Source organism: Nasonia vitripennis, chromosome 2 (genome assembly GCF_009193385.2).
Source record: "Nasonia vitripennis strain AsymCx chromosome 2, Nvit_psr_1.1, whole genome shotgun sequence".
NCBI lineage: Eukaryota > Metazoa > Arthropoda > Insecta > Hymenoptera > Pteromalidae > Nasonia > Nasonia vitripennis.
In genome coordinates, this window is record NC_045758.1 from 31,352,872 (window position 1) to 31,374,592 (window position 21,721).

At 46.0% G+C, this 21,721-nt stretch overlaps 2 protein-coding genes across 2 annotated transcripts; both read right to left on the reverse strand.

Moving 5' to 3' along the window:
* Positions 1 to 4,430: 4,430 nt before the first annotated feature.
* Positions 4,431 to 5,317, reverse strand: LOC116738497 (venom allergen 3 homolog). The gene is made up of 4 exons (XM_032596683.1): positions 5,161 to 5,317; positions 4,989 to 5,073; positions 4,797 to 4,929; positions 4,431 to 4,716 (listed from the first exon to the last, which is right to left on the reverse strand). Exons 1-4 carry the CDS (start codon positions 5,293 to 5,295, stop codon positions 4,542 to 4,544), a joined length of 528 nt encoding a protein of 175 aa, XP_032452574.1. The 5' UTR covers positions 5,296 to 5,317; the 3' UTR covers positions 4,431 to 4,541.
* A 6,586-nt stretch (positions 5,318 to 11,903) lies between these two features.
* Positions 11,904 to 12,975, reverse strand: LOC100121809. Its single transcript, XM_001607267.5, has 2 exons — positions 12,542 to 12,975; positions 11,904 to 12,292 (listed from the first exon to the last, which is right to left on the reverse strand). The coding sequence occupies exons 1-2, from the start codon at positions 12,731 to 12,733 to the stop codon at positions 12,038 to 12,040; spliced, it is 447 nt and encodes a 148-aa protein (XP_001607317.1). The 5' UTR covers positions 12,734 to 12,975; the 3' UTR covers positions 11,904 to 12,037.
* Between the last annotated feature and the right edge of the window lie 8,746 nt (positions 12,976 to 21,721).

The following is a 21,721-nucleotide window of genomic DNA, read 5'->3' on the forward strand; positions in this document are numbered from 1 at the left end:
GCCCTTTGTCAAGACGGCAGCCTGCGCGCGCTATGGATTTATACGCTTTTTCGAGGGGTTATTGCAAGAATGTGCGGAGTGTTATTTTATTGCTTGAAAAAGCATCGTCCCTATATCGATAACAGTTTTTTCTCTTTTTTTTTTAATCTCACCGTCTATTGCGCAACGGTATACATATCGAGGTTTCGAAATCAGCCGATCTGCCGAATACACTCCATCGATGGCGAACAGACGCAGAACCAACATTGACACGAGTTATGCCGATCCTAATTCCTAAAATAATCGATCGGTATACGTTTCAGTAGTGCATATTATGTTTGTTCGAAGGCGCATGATTAGCTCATCAGGCTGCATGTATGCACGGACACCGTGTATACACATCACCTCCGGCTTCGTGTAAATATCCGTCAACGCGCATAGATCCGAGCCGAATACACCTGACTTTTGCTGATAATCCCGTGTACGATTACGAAACCAATTGGTATCGATTATCGGCTCCCATTATACGCTTCTAGAAATAATTTGCTCTATGCAATCAATTACGCCTCTTGATCCAACTTCAAAACTACATATACTGTATACAACATTTCACTAGACACATCGCTAGCTTCAAGCCTCATCGCCCCGCACAGGCCGCTGACCGTCTCGGACAGTTATTAACTGTCTCGTTGGTCTAAGTGCCTAATTACGAGATTATAAGCCGCGACGTAGTCGCCCTCGGTAAATGTACACATAACGCAATTTCTTCTCCTAAGCTTTCACGCATGTGTCCGCGCTGTATACGTACGACTTTGATGATACGCTAGCGGCGGCGCTTGATTTTTGAAACGATATCTATGTATACAGAGCGTACACTGTCCTAAGTCGCCGACGCGTGAAGGGAATATTAATGCGGGGATCAAGGGGGATTTCAGGCAAGTGTGGCGTTGAGATGTAAAACATACTTAAGGATTAGATCGAGTTTGTTTTGACAAGGGATTTCTTTGTGTGCAGCGCGTGGTGTGTTGCGAAAAGACACGCGGTTAGAAGAATCGTTGCGAAAATCGCGTCGACGAGGCGTTTCTCGGGAAAATTTCTACGTCGATAAAGAGCCGTTTGTAAAATCGATCATCCAAGCGTCAGATATAGATCCATCCTCGCGCGCGTCGAGTAATTTCTATCTTTATACCCACCCGCAGTGGGAAAACATTAATTAACGCAGAGAGAACGGCAACTTGTTTGTTGGCCGATCTTAATTGTTCAGGGTCGGCAAACACACGCATTCGGGTCAGCTGCTGCTGCTACGACGTATTCCATTGGAGAGACCCTAATTGAGTCGCGAATTAAACGAGCAGCGAATGATCGAATCTCTCGTTGCGGATAGAGAGAGAGGTTCGATGAAATGGACGGCTGCGAAGGAAAAAGGTGCGCGCGGGTGTACCTATATATAGAGCGCGAAGGAGTCAAAAGGTCGATAGATGGATTGAGAAAAATGGAGGAGCGAACCGCCGGGGCCGGAAAAGAAAACGAAAAGAGGTGATAAAGTGCGGACACGAGAGGAGACTGACGCCTGCAGTGGTATAGCCTCCGGACGATTCCGTATACGCTGCTTTTATGATATTCCCCGCGAGCGATGCTCGCATTTCTCTATTTTCCTTCGGGGCACTGCGTTCTTATTTTTTCTGTCTCTCAGCTCTCTCGCCTGGCGTGGATGATTTTATTATTAATAAAAGCGAGTGTAAAAATTTTTGGAGCTGGCCGGCCGTGAAGCTTCATTAAATTACCTGTTGATTTTACGCGCAGGTGCACTGCAGTACTCGCCCGCTAAAAGGTTTTACGCGTCGGGGGCTTTTTTCCTCAATCACGATCCTGTTTTTTTAGCGAAAACTCATTAAAACGCATACGTCGCTCGGCAAATATACACATCCTTCGCAGAGACACGGCAAACAAGAGTGTACGGCGATCTCGTTGACGGAGAGAAAGAAAGAAAGCCGGAAGGTCGACTCCTTGCAGGAATCAACATCCTGATCGAGTCGCTGCACTTTGTACACTCGGCTAGTCTCGCTAATCCTGGTTAAGAGTCGGTACACAGTGCGCGAGGCTCTTTTCACGCGCGCAATTTATCACGCCGACGTGGAAAAGGGCCGTTACTGCTATACACACTCTTTTCTCTTCGTCTCGAGAGAACGACGTGGCTCGAAAGCTCGCGCACACTTTCTCGAAAGCTCGATACAAAGCGAGCTTTCAGAGCACACGCCGACGATCTTGCCTTACGCTGTAGTGTACAGGTATATATTGGAGTTCCTGAGAGATAGGTTCGGGCTGAATTTTTCACTCGCTGATGTGCAGCACAATTTATTTTTAATTAAAGCCCAGCGCTGCAGTCGAGCCGATTGAACGCTGCGGTGGAGTTTTTTCTTTGAGGTTCTCTCGACGCTTCGTTACTCGATTCTCTCTCGAGGTAATTTAATTGGTTTGACGGAGCTGGGAAATTTAATGTCTTTCGCACGAGTTGTGCGGCGCACTGAATCCATACACTCGAGTGCGCTATAATTACAGTGTATTCATCGGTAGGCGATAAGCAAATACAAAACTTGGCGCTTTGTATAACGTGCGGGGAGAGAAGCTGCGATAAGGATAAATCGTGAATGAGAGGCTCTCTTCATTCATGGATAACTGATACGCAAGTTTGTTCTTTCAGTGTATAGTATAGAACTGGAAACTTTGCTCGAAAGTATATTCAGATTCGATAACGCAATTGGCGAGAGTATTTCGTGCCGATGTGCGAACGAGTTCGCCCGACACTTTCAGAGATAGACAGTCCGATTAACGCCGATTTTCTACCGGCGAGTTCAATTAAATTAATAGCGTTTTTCGACGCTGTACGCAGACTCGGCGTAATAGACTACTTACTCTCTCCGGGAAGATTTAAATCAACCTACCGGAATCTCCAGCGACGTCCGGTCTGATTCAGGAAGGCTTTACGCAGCCGTACATCACGCGGCCCCGGACGTTTTTTCAATTGAGCGGTATACTCTGAAAATTCATCGATCCTCCAAATACAATGAATTATTCTTCCATTGTTTCACGAAATGAATAACCCAATCGAATTATTAATTAACACTGCACCGAGGTTATTCGATACAAGAAAAAAGAACAAGCGTTCGTTGTTTGCGCTAAAATGCACAACGTTGGACATTTTAATCGCGATCGCGGCGGGCTCGAAAAACCATCGCTAGTCCAATAATCCAAGAGCAGAATCAGAATACTCAATCGAAGCCGTCGCAAACACGTCGAACATTCGGTTCGTCCGTAGCTAGCCAGTGTTATATAGAGGCCGCAATATCTGACGGCAGCTCGTGTATGATGGACCGGCGAAATTGGAAAGCGACATTCCCGCGGTTTCCCTTTAACCTCCGGCTAGCCAATGAGCTTCGACGGGTTGTGATGCACTCTCGCCGCGTATACCTCGTCGTTTTTCAGCTGCTGAAACGGCATTTTTTCAACCTGCGTGCCGCGCGCGTGGATGACGCTGATTCATGTCGTTATACGCGTCCGAGTGAAAATTTTTCCGCAGAACGGGGTTTTAGACAATTGCTAATTCATTAGAATATACGAGAGTTTCGCTCCGGGGAGACGCGATTTTTCTCTATTGCGCGAGCGAGCGAGCGAGAGATTAATATAAGGCCCGTAAAAGGCGCTGAGGCTTTATTGCGCAATAAAAAGCGCGAACCTATCAAGCAACTCTTCTGTATCTCCGAAGCAATTTTTAACGCTCTCTCTCTCTCTCTCTCGCTCGCTTGGGGAGAAAAAAGCGTAAGAAAGCCATCGTAATAACGCGCGCCGCGTGCAATTTCTTTTATTGAGCTATTATTTTCGCGTGTTTGTGTGTGTGTGTATAAGGACGCGCGCTGTCGAGCATCAGTACGGGATGGAAAAAAAGGACGCTTTTCCAGAGAGAACTAGTTCCCCTCGTGGCACAATTATAAACGCGCTACACCTGTCGGCTCGTTAGCGCGAACTTGAGAAATGCCGCCGCCGTGGAAAATACAAAGAGAAACTCTATGTGGGCTAAAGCGAAAATTGTCCGAGAAGACGTGAGAATAGAGGCCATACACACAGCGCGAATTGTTATACTTCGTCGTTGTAGCTTTAACATTGAAGCTTTATTATGCAGTCAAGGTCAGGTGCAAGGCGATCGCGATACTACTCGCGCAGCAACATGCCAGATGCTGCCGTGAGATTTCGCGCATTTTCTTGCACGCGAACGAGTGGGAACCTGAAGTTTTTTTCTGGTGCACGTGATTTATGCATCACCGTTAGGGTGATTAGATGAATTTTGTTTTCCTTGCGAAATGGTTTCCTTCGGTTTTGATCGTGCTTGTGTTAATAATGCGTTTGTTTGAGTTTTTCAATAGATTCTACGCAGTTCTACACATAGAGTAAATAACTTTTTTAACATTTAGAAGACGAATTTTATTTTGCTTCAAATAATACTTGTACACGATGTTCACAGTTGAATATAACAAAAACAACTACTAATGACAAAAACAAATAAATAATTATCGCCTTTGATAAACCGGTTCACCCGGACAGTTTCCTGCTACTCTATAGTTGCAGACAAGGAAAAATGTATTGAATTCCCCTTCCTTAAATTTGATAGCACCACAGCCAATTTTGGTAGTCTTAGCCCATAACATTTGAGTGTAATGACCAATTATCTTCTTGGGATCCTCACTAAATATATTAAAAAAAAATTCTTATTATTGATATGAACTGTTCTCAAGGTATCAAGTTTCAATTTTTTATAAGCGTACTGGAATACAAAACTAGCAACTTCATTACTGTTGAAAAGGTCTACTTCATTATACCAATCCTTGAGCAAGTATTTAACGTCTATACTATTCACGTTTCCTGCAGTACCTCGACTGGCCATGTTTTGACCAACGCCTGAAATTAAATTCATGAATTAATTCAACTTGGACATACGTCAAAATCGATCATCTTACCCTTTGGTAGGCAAGAATCATGATTCTCAAGGTCACAGTGATTAGCCCACTGCTGTGCCATCTCCTCTAACTCATCATCCCATGTCTTGAAAAGTAGAAGAATATTCAAAATTGTTTAGAATGACAAGAAGAAACATTAATAAAAACACGAAAGATATCTTTTATAATATACCAATTGAGGCATGTTAGTTGCAGCTGGCTGAGGTTCTGGATTTCCGCGCTGCTCGTGTCCTCTAGCTACTTTTTGTCTCATTTCGTTGTGAAAATTTAAGACTTTTCGCTTCTCATCAGTTGCAAATGAGTGCATTTGGACGACGGTAGAGCAGACTGTTAAATTTAATACATGGATATAATCACAGTTGGAATAATTTATTTTTGATACTAAAAGTACTTTAATTTAAACGCACGACATTCAATAAATTCTTAATTGTAAATATATGATACTTACCTTAGATCTACAGGTTGAGATTGCATCGGATATTCCGCAAAGTACTGCCACCAACGCAAAAAGTACAACGATTCGTGCGACCATAACGCCGTATTAATTATGCCGCTGAGGGTATTGCAGAGAACACTGTTCGGCTCCTTGTAAAATTGGTAACTAATTTTGGAACTACCGACTTCGGTATTTATAGGTCTCCAGGCGTATTTTTATGCAAATTAATATACTTTTTTGTGTAAAGTGTGACAATTCGTTGTTCTTATTATTGTTCAAGTACGAATAATAATTTTGTTTAATTCGTGTTAACGCTTTACTGATACCTCATAATATTGCCTCGATATTTTATTATAGGAAACAAATGCAAATTTTTTTTCTGTCAAAGTCCAAGTATAGCTGAATCAACAGATAACCATTAAAATAATAATACAATACTTTTTTTTTAACATCCCATCTATTTTGTCTTTCCAAGGCTTGGGCCTGATCTATACAAAAACAATAAAGTGTGCCATATTTCACTGTTTGCACTGACACGATGTCTCGAAAATACCACGAAATTTTCTATTGAAAATGAAAAGTTGTGGCAGACTTCGTTTTTTGGATTAGACTATAGCCTTGATAAGACACAATAGATCGGATGTTCGAAACACTGTTATTATTGAGAGGTTTTATGTTCATATAGTGATATTCGTACTTGAGTTAAGTTTTTTATTTGCTATTGATATAAAAGCTTGAAGCTATATTTCGAGGGATTACCAGAGTGAAAAAACGTGTCAATTAATTAACAACAGCGCAAAAATATTTCTATAGAAAAATCGTTATAGTCGTGATATATATATATATATATATATATATATATATATATATATATATATATATATATATATATATATATATATATATATATAAATGTAGAAAATATCTGCCAGAAACGTAGGCGATAACGTCAATACAGCTTATCATTTTCCGCTGGCGTGTATATGTATACGCGTTGATAAAGCGATATAATGCACTATATATATGCATAATCCAGACACACCTGTCATCCTGACGCGTGCAAGTCACAAATAATTACTTTTCACGAGCGAGCGCTTGCGTTATTATTTTGAACCCAATGTAATTTCCATCTCATTAACGGCGATTTGCGAGATGGGACTGATTTTCATTGGTGATGTTGTTCGCTAAAACCTCTATACGATAACGATCGACGCCTTTTTCGTATCCATTAGAATGCAACAAAAACAGCAGTGCTCCGCTACATAGAAAACCTATTTTCGCAGAGAAACTCTTCAATCAGCGCCGCCGTGCAGTACTTTTCTCGCAGCGGAAAAACAAAACTTATGCTCTAGAATAAAGCACGTACACGATTTCATATTTCGCGCGCTTTGCAAGCACATGCATTTCTCTTTTTCCCTCGCGCAAGGAAAATATTAATCGCTCGTATAAACGCAAAGATTATTTTTTTCGAATAAATAAAGCATACATCAGTATAACTATCCTTACGTAATACAATATTCTCATTGCCAAAATTTCCGGCAAGCATTCATGAGCAGCGCGCCAAAAATTCAAAATCCGCTGTTTGTCCTGGGATTACCGCCTTTGAATGCGCGCGTTCGCCTAAAGCAAAACAGACAGGCCATACATAGCAGGAATTCCGGATGCGATAGGAAAACGAAGGAAATGGAGGGAAGAGCCTGTAGTAGCAGCAGCAGACGAAGAAAAAAGCTGGCCGAGAGTCGTCGGGGGAAATAAATTGCGCGCTTATCGTCTCTGGCCGTGACGTCGTAGCCACTGCGCTGGAAAACAATAATATCTGGGCCGTGTGGGAGAGAGAGAGAGAGAGTTCGATTGTTCTCCTTGGACGAGTCGTCGTTCCCAGTGGGCCGACCGTTTGCATAATTTTTCTCGCGATAGAGTATAAGGGAGGAAATCGAAATTCCTCGGTTTCTTTTTTTTTATTTTCACTTCCGGACACACAGCTGTGATTACGGATGCACGCGAATTGTTATTCCGGCAAAAGTGTGTCATTTGCCGATGAAAGTGCGCGCCAGGGTTTGAATGAAATGCTGCAGTCAGGGGACGCTTGAAACGCGCGATTTTTGGAGAGGTGTAACGACGCGTTGCGCATCGTTATTATACGCGCGCATTCGGCCGAGCGTACGCGCGTCGGTATTTACGGAATTGAAAGAGCTTTAATGATGAGACTGAAGCGTATTGCGCGCGGACGCGCGTGAAACGTACTTTTTGAATTTATTTATACGAGAATTACTTATGAACAGCGTCAAAACATCATTACTCTTTAAAAGTACGTTAAAAGCAAAGAAATTCCAGCCCTCTGAAAAAAGGAAAATTTTAAGTATACGAATTAAAATTTTCATCTCATTCCATGGGCATTAAAATTCTCCGAAAAAGCTTCCGTCTACATCTCATTTTTCTCGACAAATAATTTAGCCGCAGCTGCTCGCGCAGCGCCAGAGGAAAAACGAAAGCTCGAACAAACGCAGCGTGAAAAATCCTCTCTGGCACCTTTCCGCGCGGCATAAAACGCGAGCGACCCTCTCGACTCGGGAAAAAAATACCTGTATAAATGCATGAGCTGCAGCGCGGGTGATATGGCCGAAGGCTATCGTTTCGATCTCGCGAATCGTCGTATATTTTAAAACTGACCGACGACGCCGAGTGAAAGAGAGAACGAGAGTCCGTCTATGTCTAGCGATGACGACGTAGGTGCTAAAGCAAAGCTTCAACGAAAATAGACGCGGCGCTTCTGCAGTTAACGAGTGCATCGCGCGCAGGGCTTCCTAAAAGCCAAGCCTGATGAGCGCCTGTTCGTCGTGGGGGTATATTACTTTTACGCTGATTTATTCTCGGACGAGGAGAATGTATAATTTCTCGCTAATAATAATCGCGACGATGTTGCATTGTTCCTGTTTCGATAAGGATGTACGGAGCAGCTTCGAAGGGGAGAAGCTTCGATCGCTGCTGCTGTTTTGGATTTTGACGAGTCTTTTAATTATAAATCGACGTAATGAGATAGGGTGTATAAATAACGGAGGGGGACGCTCGTTAAAGGAATGGCCGTATCCGATTTCTCATCGACGAAGCTTGCGCCGATCGAAGCTTCAAAAGCTCCCGTATGATGTTACCGGCACATAGGGTAAATATTTACGGGAAAAAAAGTTTACGTTCGAAGAGCTTAAAAAGAGCGTTCAAAATTCTCGCAGCGCGGATTTGGAAAAAGAAACAGTCGTTCCGAGTAAACGAGCGGCGATATGTACCGTAAGCTCGTAGACTGTTCCTCGTGCATACCAAGAGTGACGACTATCTGTGTACGCTGTAATGACCGACGAGGTAAAAAGGCCTTGACACGGAAGAATTGTTTTCCCGTATGGCTCTGTGTGTGCCTCGATTTTATCTAAAAATTTCACGTTTTTCGCGCGGCATTGACATCTAATACGAATAACAGACGACTGTCTCAGCAAATTCGGTAATTCGATATGCAAAAGTGTCACGGGATACCTGCGATGATTTCGCAAAAATTTGCTCCTTCCATCGTTACATCGCGCAGTGTCACGTCTATTTAAAGAGCCGTGTACATGCGGCTTCTTGCTTTGTTATGATAATAAACTAATGCAAGCGAAAACTATAGGGACAAAAACAAGCCAACTCTGCAATTAATCGAGAATCGGCAACATCAAAGGCGACGTCACTTCCTCAAATCCATCCGGACGATCTCTCTCGCAGCACTGAATGCATCATCGCGGACTAGCCGCATCGCATATAATGGAGCTTACATAATGCCCGCGCGTATTATACCTCTTCTGCGGGTGTCGCGTCATAAAGACCTCGATCTCATGGAAATTTGCATTTTCGAACGAGAGAGCCGCCATCAGCCTGCGACGAATCGGATTTCCGAGTATATAGCGCCTCGCGCGACCTGCTCCGTTTCTCCGTCGTGTTCTCTCCTCTTTGGAATTCGAATCACGCCTCTGACGAGCGAAGCTTCGTTAGCTTATGCATTGCTCGCTCGCTCGCAGGCTTTGAGTGTCGAGGAGGATAATAGCCGTGAGATGTCTACGGCGTTTACCTTCGTTCGGCTGGACTTTGAAAATTAGCTCGATGTATTATATAGAAAATAACTTTTCGATCCAAAGACACACAGGCGCTTCGTCACCTTCACTCCTCGGCAGAGTAAACCTCTCGGAAAGTCCGCAAGTTTCAGGGCTGATATTGATGGGCTGTCTTCTTGGAAGTTTATTTTCGCTGCAGTAGAGGCGCGTTAATTTCGATTTGGGCTTGACGAAGATGGGTCAGCCGTGCCGCTTTAAACGAGTCGCACGTGCGACGGGCGAAAAATGACGCAGCGCTTATACGCTCACCTCCTGACGCAACTATATATAATACCTCTGCGTGATTTGTCAGTTCTGTAACGCGCAAGTGGAAGATGGCGAATTACCGCTCGCGAAGTGGCACAAATGAATTATCATTGGCCGCGAGAAATAGGCGCAGCGTAAAACGATACGACTGAGAATCGCTGCGGGTATGCGTATCTGCACACGAGCGTTTACTGAATGTTAACTCGTCGTAATCGCTCGAAATTATATTGATAAATATTGATGCGGGAGTAAGTATGTGCTCGATTGATTAACGAAATAACGAACCGCGAGATCGCGCTGTACACGCTGCGAACTTAATTACAGCCTCGTTGATGAATTGCACGCTATTAAAGCGCATGCGCGACGCGTTTGAAAAAAAAATGGGAAAGAATAGCCGAGCTACAAGTGTCCATTCATTTTACGGGCTTTCGGGCGCGAAGCGCGATTAAACGCAAACGGCGCATATGATATAATTATTGCGCGACCGGCGAATTATTCGAAACTGTGGTCGTTGCCCTCGAGAGAAGCTTTTGCCATTAAAGCGTAGTTTGAAATTGTTCGCGTATTGTTTTTCGCTGACTGTCATTTCGCCGAGTGCCATACCTATATCACGACCTACATTTTAAAATATCAACGCAGCAGTAGTTCTAAAAACTTCCTATATGCATATACTCTCGCAAATCAGCGTCGATATCGCTGCGATATTACTTTATCAATATAAGAAAAGACAAACAAAGCGCTCTCGCAACTCAATATCTGTTAATATTCTTAACAAAAATACGAGAGCCAGAGCGAGAGAGCAAAGTTTGAAATAGTGGTATCGTCGTTGCGCGTATGAAAAGCAATAGCCCGAGAAAGGGGAGAGAGAGAGAAACGTTTCTATATTACAGCTGTGCCAGCGCGCGCCTACGCAAACTTTATGAACGCCACGTACAATTTCGCTGATATAATGAAAACTCGCTCTCTCCCTCTCGCGACGCTGCAGAATTTCGATTGCGCGAATGCAGCGTTCGAGATTAATTAAGACAATTATTGTCGAGTGCGGCGGCTTTTTCGAAACGGAAAAGTATGCATGTGAATATAACTTATACAGTGTATACACCGTTCAACTCGTGTTGTTTACGGGCTCTCGGTTGCTCGGCGAATTGCCGAGATTTAGGGGGTTATTCCTACGGTATATATTACACACGGGGCTTTACAATAAGTTTCCTGCTGCCGAGCTTTATTCGCATGCGATCGCGTGAGTGCAGTTATTTACGCAAAATGTGTTATCGTCGGAAGTACTCGAAAGAATGTTTTACTTTTTTGCTTCCCGTCGCGATCGAACTCAAAGTAATGACACCGAAACAGCCAATAAATACCCACTAGAGGTTAATCGTCCTAATGAAAGCCTCGCGATCGACTGGTACAAATGCCTCGATGATGACGACTCGTCATTCATTGAGTTCATTCACACATCTCTTCGCGCAAACGATACACGCTTCCGAGCTGGGAACAACTTCAAAGTTTCGACGAAACAGATAACAAGTGGCTGAGAAAGAGATTAACGGCATATGAGCGGGAGGTCGTATCCGATCCGATTTGAAAAATCGTTTCCCCGTAGGTACTTCTCTTCCGCGGAAAATGTACTGTTAGAACTACGCGCGAAGAGTGTTTTTACAGCTTTTCTATGCAAATGTATTACGGATTCCAGTGCGAGAAATCAAAACAACCGTATGAACGAACGTCAACCGTCGACTGAGAACAAGAGAAAAAAATAGCGCTTGACCTTAGAGCCTCTTGCGCGCACCGATAATTAAGCTTCAGAATTAGCGCCTGTTAAAGAGACGCCCGTAGCCGCACGCGAGCTTCTGACCTATTTCGCGCACATCTGTCGTATACGTCTCTCCGATATTAAAACGAGCTCCGATATTAAAAGCAGCGGCGGCGGTGGTATCGATCGATTGCAATTCGTACACACACACACACACGCACACACACACACACACACACACACGTGTTTCGGGAAGCCGTTCCCCGGATTAGAAATATTGGACGCGCGCGGTTCCCTCCTATAATTCGTAAGCGTTGGGTTTCGTTATTAAAAACACGTTCGCCCGATCGATCGTATAGAGCTTTTGTCTGTATTGTCATAGCCGAAATTTAGCACAAGTTCACAAGGTATACTCTCGCTTCGTCGAATCACTGCGTTCACGATTTGGCGAATTCTTCACGCGAGCTTCGCCTCCGAATCTTCAGAACTTGGGCAGAAAGGGTGGCGAGGGGAACTCGTCCATGAGACCTCTGCCCCCAGCGGCTCTGGGGCGTCTCGATTTCAGCGGCGCGCGAGCCCGTTTCGAAACCTTCTCCAGGAGCTTGCCCCGAGTCTTCGCAGTTTTCTTGGGCAGCGGCAGCTTGGAGAAGTTCTCCTCCGGCGAGGAGATCAGATAGTGGCCCTTTTTGCGCTTGAGGATGCCGAACTCGACGCCGCGCTTCAGCGCCGTGACGACCTGCGAGGATCGAGCGAGTGTATCAAAGAGACGAAAATTCGCGCGCGCTAATATTTGCACGGCCGAGAGATTTCGGCTTGGCCTATAATTAGAGTGAGGCTCTCGACTCCAATTACTCGGCAGTGAAAAGACCGAGTCATCAGCGGGCAAATATTGACCCGGTGTACACGAGGGATGTAAGTATCCCATAAAAGCTGTAGCGTCGTTACAACCGCGAAATTAGCTCGTCGTTGAGATCACAATACATACCTGGCGTTTCGTCGCAGGTTTGAAGAGCGCACCGGAGATGAATTTAACGATCTCCGTCATCGTAGGCCCGGCCGCGTTATTCGAGTTCTTCAGCGCGACCATAACCTGGCCCACAGCCTTCGCAGCGATTTTGAGCCTCGGCGAGTCTCCGCTGCTCGTCCGGTTCGTCGTTCCCTCGACTGCGGCTGGCATTTTTTGTTTTCCTCCGGGATTGTTTTTTTCAGAGGGAACTACGGAAATAGGTACGCGGATAACTTTGGGAAGAGACGATGAGAGAGGGAGATGATGGGAGTCACGAGAATTTTGTTTGAAAAGCCCGATCGCCGTTGTTTTGTTTTCGGCGGGCAGCACGCGCGCGCGCAGCGATGCGATGCGAAGTTGACTGGCGAGTGTGTTTCTCGTATAGGTTTTGGTATAGGTATATGCACGGGGAGAAAAAATGTGGAGTATAGGCTAACCTGTACCATGATACTGCGGTGTAGTATAGGAGTGCGTTGTGATATCCCATGTGACTGCGACTGTGGATCTTACTTAAGTGATCAACGATTGCTCGAGACGTCCAGTTTCGTACTGTATGTATACTTATATAGTCTGTATGTGACATGAGAGCGTCCTGATACTAACAACGCGCAGCATATATATCGGTCAGCACAGATTTAGACACATAATTTTTCGAAAAACAAAGTCTCGCCTATACATTCAGCATTGCATCGGTAGGCTGATTTTTGCGAGTATTCTTCTGTTTCGCGAGATTTCTCAAGGTCCGATAAAGCTCTATTAGTATTCAACGATTGCATACTCCATCAATTTTGACAACAGACCATGTTTATCATCGCATGGGGACATAGCTCAGCGGTTGAGCATTCGACTTTGCAGTTCGATGGTCCTCGGTTCAAATCCGAGAGTCACCTGGATGTTTTTTTTCTTTCTCGACGGGTTCTAGACGTACGGATCATTCGTTTCTGAAATATATGTTTTCGATTTAGTCTTAGTCCGTTTTTTGGTTATCACGCTCCAATGTGTAGTTTTAACCATCGGCAAACATATAAATTATCAGAAACCACCCCTTACAACAATAAACAAAACCAAAAAGCTTCTCAAGCTCCATTTGTCCCACAGCACATCGAATCTTCTCGTCGCATCCCTCTCTCACTCCCTCAAAGCGAAAATCGCGTCGTGTCGCATATAGTCTCACAAAGCCATACACACAGAGCCAGACTAAAATCAATCTCTCTCTCTCTCTCGACTGCTGCTGCTGCTGCTGCTGCTGCTGCTGCTGCCGGACACAAAGAGCCATTGAAATTCGCAAAGGCCATCGGCAGCACTTCGCGCAGCTGATATTCATGAGACGACGCGGACGTCGTCGTACTAGCTGCAGCAGCAGCAGTGACTCGTAAAATTACACTCGAGAGGGAGGGGGTGGGGAGGAGGGGGCAGTAGTAGGCGAGAGGCGGTGGCAAACTATGTTTCTCTATTAAAGGCTTGTGCGCGCGCACGCGAGCTAGCGTTTGTTTGCGAGAGCGCAGGCAGAAGTGTCGGCTGCTGCTGCTGCTGCCGTGGAAATTAGTTTACGGGCGGGATTGTTGACGATTTTGCGCGCTTGGAGTATAAACGAGACGACGACGGCGAGAGATGCTGCAGAGGCTAAGTTGTGTGAGTGCGGCTGTGTAGAGGAAAGACTTGATGGTAATTCGTGAGTGTATATAGCGTGTTAGTTCCGAGTTGGCCTAACGCTCAGACGAGAGGGAGAGGCTTATTATTATTTTGCGTTTCTCGGGGAGCTTAGAGGGATATAGTCGTTGTTGCTGGCTTACCGCGTGTCGTATTTGTTGGTAACAGGGCTTACCTCCCATAAAACGACCTAAAAGTCGATAGCAGGCGATCCTCTATCAAAAATATAACTCATCCCTGCAAGCTCTCACGGCATCGTTACCATAAACCACTCGCAAGCTCGAAATTCCAGCAGTAGCAGCAGCGGTGGTACCAATTCAATTCGAATTACACCCGGAGCTTGCAGAGCCGCACCCGAAATCCGAGAGAGCGCATCCTGCTGAGGTTCCCTGGGTCGCCGGTGGGAAAAAGAGGACCGAATTAAAAGGCCATTCCGCGCGAGCAATTACCTCCCTCTCTCTCGGGCGCGTTTCTCGAAATCCAAGCGCGCGAGAGGGTATCTTCCGAAATCGCGCTCGCTCGCGTAATTAGGCGAAAAGCTCGAGTATAGCGCGGCGCGCCTGAACGATGTCGACACCGAAGCTCGCAGCTGTACGCCCGGATGCCTGGCCAACGGGGCGTGCACGCGTGTGTGTGTGTGTGGGTGCGCAGCTGCTGGCGCGATTCCAGTCGAGTATACAGCGACAGCTCGTGCGTGACTCTTCACTTACGCAGAGGTATGGCGCGCGAGTGCGGTGAGGGAGGACTTTTTTTTTATTTTAGTTAAAAGGGGGAGGGAAGAAGGGTTGGCATCGGATACTCGTTTTTTCGAACGGTGTAAATATTTGCACTGATCAGCGTAGTGAAGAAATTTTAAATTGTGGAGAGAACCTAGGTTTTATAACAAGTTATAAAGATCTTCGTTTCTCAAAACAGGAAACCATCCAATAAAAGGCTAAGCTCGCTCTGCAAACATATCGGCGAAAAATTTTCAAAAGCCTTGTCCTCCGAAATTGCAGCTGAACACGTCCCAAACCGAGCAGTCACGCGACAGAAAAAGCGGCATATAGAAAAGACGGAAACGCGTGCAACGCGCCGTTGAAGAATAATCGAGGCGAAGCCTCGCCTCGGCGGAATTTAATATAAAAGTCGGAGAAAGAGAGCACACAGCCCGGTTATACGCGTTTTTTCTGAAGAGAGAGAGAGAGAGAGAGAGAGAGAGAGAGAGATGCTGCGCTGCTGCTGCTGCTCTTGCACGCGTGCAATGCGCTTATAAGAGCCAAGAGAGCCGTAGATGTATAAGCTGACGCTCGTTGAAATGCGCGAGCGAGGAGGCGCGAAGAGGACATTTTTCGCTCCGCGCTTGTCTGCTTCATTTTTTATTCTTGATTGCACGCCGGCTCGGCTTTGAAGGGGATGAAAATATTGTTTTACAGGCGGCTGTGTAATTTTTGGAGTATACGCGGGCTTTTTTTGAAAAAATAAAATAAAATTCTCTCTCGAGTTGCCTCCGATTCAAAAGGATCCGCGCGCAAACAATTCTGCAAATATTTGCGCGCAGCTAACGAATTTTCGCGGGAAATTTCACTTTTATCGCGCGCGAGAAAGCGAATTACACGCGCAACGCGCCCACTGTGTATAAGAGAGAGCGGATCGTAGTAACGCAAAGATCGCGCGGAGTTTCCGGATTACGTAAATTTTCGGGTGCAGGAATTAGTTTGGAAAATCCACAGTAAATCCGACGCTACGGCTGCGTTTCTTACAATTAAACGATGAAAAACAGCAACGACGCTTTGAGACAGAAACTCGAGCAATTTTCTTTACGGCTAATACAGCCCGCGTGCTAAATCCATAAAAAGAGAACTTCTTTCCCCGAAGAAGTTTACAGCGTTCACCAGTTGCAGAACAAGCATAAAAGTCCGCGCCGCCGCCAGAGAACTGAAAACATTACTACGCCGCGCAAGCGTATCAATAACCGCTCTAGAAATAAGTACAAAGCAAAGCCAGAAACTCCAGCGGCCGCAAAGGCGCCCCACACGCACACAACTCCTCGAAAAAGGGCGAAAGCTCCGCGGCGCGAAAAGAAATAAGCGCTCGATAATCCAAAAGGAAGCTTTCTCTCTCTCTCTCTCTCTCTCTCTCTTTAGTGCCGAAAAGCGAAGAAAGCCGAGAGCGCGCAATATCGAGACGGAAAGTTCGTCGACCCAGAAACACGCTTATACGAGCGGCGAAGGCGCATATATAGCACATACGTATACACACATAGCACTACTGCTGCGCGCACTCGCGCGTAATGGAGAGAAACTGCGCCGAGTAACCGACTCGCGCGCGCATAACTTTATTATAGCGAAGGCATACGCGGGCTATAGCCGCGCTGGACGAGTGAGCCGCTTAGCGAGTTATACCCTCTCTTGTGGATCAGGAAAGAGAGTTTTGCGCCTTCAGCGATCCGTCGCAGCCGGTGAAATTAATTTTTTTTTAGTATAGGCTTCAATCCTAGTCGGACGAATCACAACAAACGCCGACGCGTCCCGTTTCCCCTCAATTATTATCAATCCACTTAACACCCGAAAACCATAAATCACCTCACTCAAACGCGTGTCTACAAAGCACGTCCTCCGACGCAGACACACACACACACACACACACACGAACATCGGTATGCACACACCTCTGCATATACATATCTCCTCTGGGTTGTTGACTCATATCGCCGGTCACTAGTGACTCAGTCGACGCACTAGGCCCTTGACGCGCTCTCACTCTCTATGTGATCGTCGCCCGCATGGGCCACCAAGTGCGCGCTGCACTTACGACTTTGCTGCATTCGAAGAGACTGGATTTCGATTATGGGGTATACCTTATACGTCTCGGGCGCCAAGTGAAAGTCTACGCATACATATTGTATTATTATCAGCTGTTGTCACTATAACAGAGATAGGGATCATAGCTGGGCTGTTACGCAATCGACTGGGATTTATTCACCTTAAGGGTAAGAAAGTCCGCGTAACGTCTAACGGTGTAATGGCTCTTAATTGATTTCGAGTTAATACACACATTGTGCAAAGCCCGCGAGAGATTTAAATCGGAGTTATGTAATTGTAAACAGTGCAGCGGTACCGATACGTGTAAGCGCAAGAGCGAAGAAAGGTGTACAGCGAGTCAACACACAACGTGTTATTAAATCCGAACGAAAAAAAAGAGCTTCGATCGTGCAACCGTCTAACTCGAAGGAAAGCCTATACGAAATTCCCACAAGAAAATCCAGCATTTCACACGCAGGCTCCTCCAGAAAAAAAGGAAAGAAGGCAGTATACACAGTATATCGCTTTACGACACTTGGACCATTTCCTCCGATCCCATTGAGATCTCACCTCCGATACTCTCGTCCGATACTCTCTCTCTCTCTCTCTCTCGAGCTGTATACTCGCTCCGATACACGATAGAGGAATATTCAACGAGCGAAGCCCCAATTCCGAAACATGCAAATTCGCGGCAAGTGTCAGAGGCTGTCCCGTACATCAGATTCCCTCGAATAACGCACACGGCATCCGAAGACCACGACAACGGCGAGCGAGAGCTCCTCTCTTGCATCCTCTTCTCTATATACGGAATGGCCCTGTGCGAGACAAGTCCAGAATTTATAGTCTCGGATGGTTCCCGTGAAATTTCCAGCCAGATTCGTCTGCGTTTGCGCGACGAGGGATGAGCGATAGTCGAGGGTTTTTGTCATATCTGTCCCCCCGCGCTGCAGGTATGCCTGGAATTTCCTCGGTAGCTCTGTGTTTGCGTAGGAGAAGAAGTCGCTGCTGCCGTGTGTGTTTGTTTGCTTTTTGGATGAGGAGGATGGGTATGTATAGCTATATAGCTGGCGCTGATGCGAGGATTACGGTGGCGCTTCGGAGGTGCTGCTGAGAGACGGGATTTCTTACGATGAAGAGGGGACCGAGTCGTTGCAGGTGGCTGCGCGTTTTATTTTGACGGATCGCAGTTTGGAAGATTTTCAGATCTAGAGATCGTATTATTTTTGTACGAGAATTCTAGGACGAAATTTGCATTAATCGACGCGGGACGTAACAGGTCTATTTATTTCGGTCGTCAAAACCAGTTTGACAGTTTTCGCTACACACGTGCGACGATACCAGTCGCGTACGTATGTACGTTTATTGAATCAAAGTGAAAAAAATGTATCCTCGCATACCGACCGTGCGCGCTTTCCCCGTCGTCCAAAAGCTCGGCTCTCGAATAAATTCGAAAAAAAAACGACTCTCACGCACTCGAGTGAAAAAAAAATCAAAACAGACCAGCCACTCATCCTCGCGAGATACCATACCACCGCTGCTGCGCCGTCAGTTTCTCTCTCTCTCTCTCTCTCTCTTCCTCTCTCGCGCCCCCACTATCTTTTACGGCCCTGGCGGGGCAGCAGCAACAGCGGCGGTGGCAGCAGTTCTTGGGTCTACTGGCACTTATACACCGGCGGCCACGATTCCTTCGGGCCAGTGAGAGCCGTCGCTCTTGTCGGGGCTGCACGTATTCCCTCGGTTTAGTTCGCTCTTGACTTTTCTCTCTCGCGCTCGCGCACGTGCGGTGTTAGATATAGTACAGTGCTTCCATTACAGTATACATATAGGTATATGTGAAAGAGTGTTGGAATCGATCAGATCCTCTAGTGAAATTGAAACTCGCGCGAAGCTCGTTTGAGCTTCCGAGGGATAATCAAACGACGAGATGGTACATATGAGCTACGCTCAGTGGGCGTGCTTGCCCAGCACGTACCGCAACAAGGTTCGTTGGCTCTTTTTTTCTCCATCCTCCTCATTTTTTTCCAACCAGTCTCTGCGGGAAAGGTTTTTTTGCGGCCTGGAGAGTCTTTTAAAGTGGAATGACCGCCGGCGCGGTTCTTTGAATTAATTTCCTTCTTTTTTTTCCGGGAGCTGCCGGGAAATTCTGCATTGGGGAGAGCGAAAGAGGAGCTGATGTTCTTAAAAATCCACCGAAATACTTATCGCTAGCTTCGACACTTTCGAAAGTATATGTACCACCTCGTCATATCGCTATCTCTCGACAATTGCACAACCCATATACACGGCAAACGGTCCATTTCCTCTGCTCCGTCGAGCCATTCTCACACTCCGTTCGAAAAAAAAAAATCACACCAACCAATTCTTGCGGCAACTCACATAGCCCGCAACCGCGACTTCGCCGTCTATCTCCCCAATTAATAAATCAATCCTCCGGCTGGGTGAACAAATTCTGCAACGGATAAAAATGACGAAAAGCGAAATCGGCACGGCCGTGTATGCAGCGCTTTTCAGTTTTCCCAATCACTATCGCCGATATAACCACGAGAGAATCGTGCGCCCCTGCGGGTGTTTTCTCGCGCTCGCGCGCCTGTACACGAAGCATCTCTCTCTCTCTCCACTTCGTTAGGCCGCACGCAGACTTCCGGCAGAGCTGCTGTGTTCTCTCGCCAATAAGTGCGCACTTGGCTTTTATTGCCGCCGCTGGAAATCGCGTTAGCCGCGTGCATTGTGGTGGTACGACACTTTTTTTTCTTATTCTTTTGACGATTCGAGTGCGCTCGTGTGATAGGTGGATATTTTTTCACGGATAAAAAACGGCTGTATTTTAGAAGCGCAGTGGCCGTAAAAATTCCAAAACAGTTCTCGGAACTGAATCCCTTATCCCTCGGCTCGGCTAAACCACCGTGTGGCGGCCCTTAGGTCAAAACACGCTATCCTGTCGGACGGACAGCCTCACGCAGAGAGAGAGAGAGAGAGAGAGAGAGAATAACGCGAAAGCCTCTGCGGAGGATTAGCGATTCCAGCTCGATTATGGCTGACTGCGAAACGAGTCCTCTCTTCTCTTCTTCTCTCGCGCCGCGGTTCGCCGCAAGGGCCGCAGGGAGAAGCGTGGATTCTCCAAGAGCGCGTGTGTGTGCGTCTGATGCCTCCGGCGAGTGTTTAACACGTGCAGCCGAGCAAAAAAAGGCTTAATTGATGGGTGCGACGACTGTGTGCTATATGTATAGGGATCGTTTTGATGAATTGGGAGAATTTCCGAGGAATTCACAATCGCTGGTATTCTTTTGATTCGATTAGGCAAATTTCTCTCCACGAGGTGCGAAGACCCGTTTAATTCGAATGTGTGCTACGCTAGTCTCCATAAATCAAAACGATGTTTGCCCGTGTAATTCGATCGACGGCCACCGTGCTGTTCATTGAATTATCGCTAGAGCAATTCACTATCCCCGAAGCGATTGGTTTGATTGAAGCTAATTCGCCTCTGAATTGAGCATTAATCAGAGTAAAATTTAACGAGTCTTTGAACAACATCCTTTGATCGATCGTATAATACGCGTAGAGTAGACCGCAGTGAGTCATGCAGTAGTGTCAATTGCGGGGGGGGGGGGGGGGCAATAGTGTTCTCGCTTTTTACCGCACTACTGCGCGGGTTTTATGGCAATGATAAAATTGTACGCCGCACGGATAGTCTATGTACACTGCGCAGGAGAGGTGCTGAGAAAGAAAGTGAAAAGTTACAATTCGAGAAAATTGCGTTTTACGATCTGTGGGTGAGCCGTAAATTTTCGCGGGCACTTCCGAGTGCCACGCGTATATGGAGAAAAACTCCGCGCGCTGATTTCACTTTTCACATCGAAAGTGAAAACGATACGCAAGCTTTCTTATCAGCGGTTTTTCTATCGTGACCGATATAGATAACGATCGAACCGTATGACTAACATCGTTTCCGCAAAATATTAGTAGGCGGTGCACTTGACAAACAAATACGACAAACTACTTTGGCCCCTCGAAATATATCAAGATCGCACGTGTGTATATCGCTGGTATTGCGTTGCATAGATGATGATTGCAAAACAACAGCGATCGGAAACCAAAGCGCGGGTAGAGAATTTTTTTTTTTTTTTGCCGATCTGATTACCGATCGCCTAAGGTCGAGGCGATGAGTTACCGTCGAGGGTAATCGGATCGAGTCGTCGGCAGTGTCTCGATTGCACGACTCTCTGCGTGATGCTCACCTTTTGACGGGAGATCGATATCCAAGGGGAGATGTGTACACACAGAGCCTCGCCCTTTTCGCCGCGTAACCGGGCTGTACGACTACTACAGATCCTTTTTTACTTCCAAGCTATTATAAAATTTATCAAAATTATGTAGTGTTCTATTGGTCCACTAACAACGAAATTCTCATTTTCTGTTACAGGTGAGTTCCGAAAATTCCATCATCAGCCGGCCCAAGTTCCGCATATCAATGTAATCGCGATCCTCATCAGCAACATATTTCGAAAATCTTCTAACTTCATTAAGCCGGCGTGCTGCAGTTCATCGAATTCCGAGCGCGCCGCGCACCAGAGTCCCCCTCGACTGCCTTATCGACCTATCGCATTCGCGGGTATTCGGGAAATTGTGCTGATTTTCCGTCGAATATTCGATAAACGGCGGAATTAATGCGAACTTCATAATGAGAATGGAGCGTGCATAGTTCGACGTGAATCGACTACTAGCGATG

Coding starts and splice junctions, on each gene's coding strand:
- LOC116738497 (XM_032596683.1), bottom strand. CDS start 5,295: ATGCACTCATTTGCAACTGATGAGAAGCGAAAAGTCTTAAATTTTCAC. Junction 5,074..5,160: donor CAACTAACATGCCTCAATTG/GTATATTATAAA, acceptor CTACTTTTCAAG/ACATGGGATGATGAGTTAGA. Junction 4,717..4,796: donor GTTGCTAGTTTTGTATTCCA/GTACGCTTATAA, acceptor TAATATATTTAG/TGAGGATCCCAAGAAGATAA.
- LOC100121809 (XM_001607267.5), bottom strand. CDS start 12,733: ATGCCAGCCGCAGTCGAGGGAACGACGAACCGGACGAGCAGCGGAGAC. Junction 12,293..12,541: donor AACCTGCGACGAAACGCCAG/GTATGTATTGTG, acceptor CGATCCTCGCAG/GTCGTCACGGCGCTGAAGCG.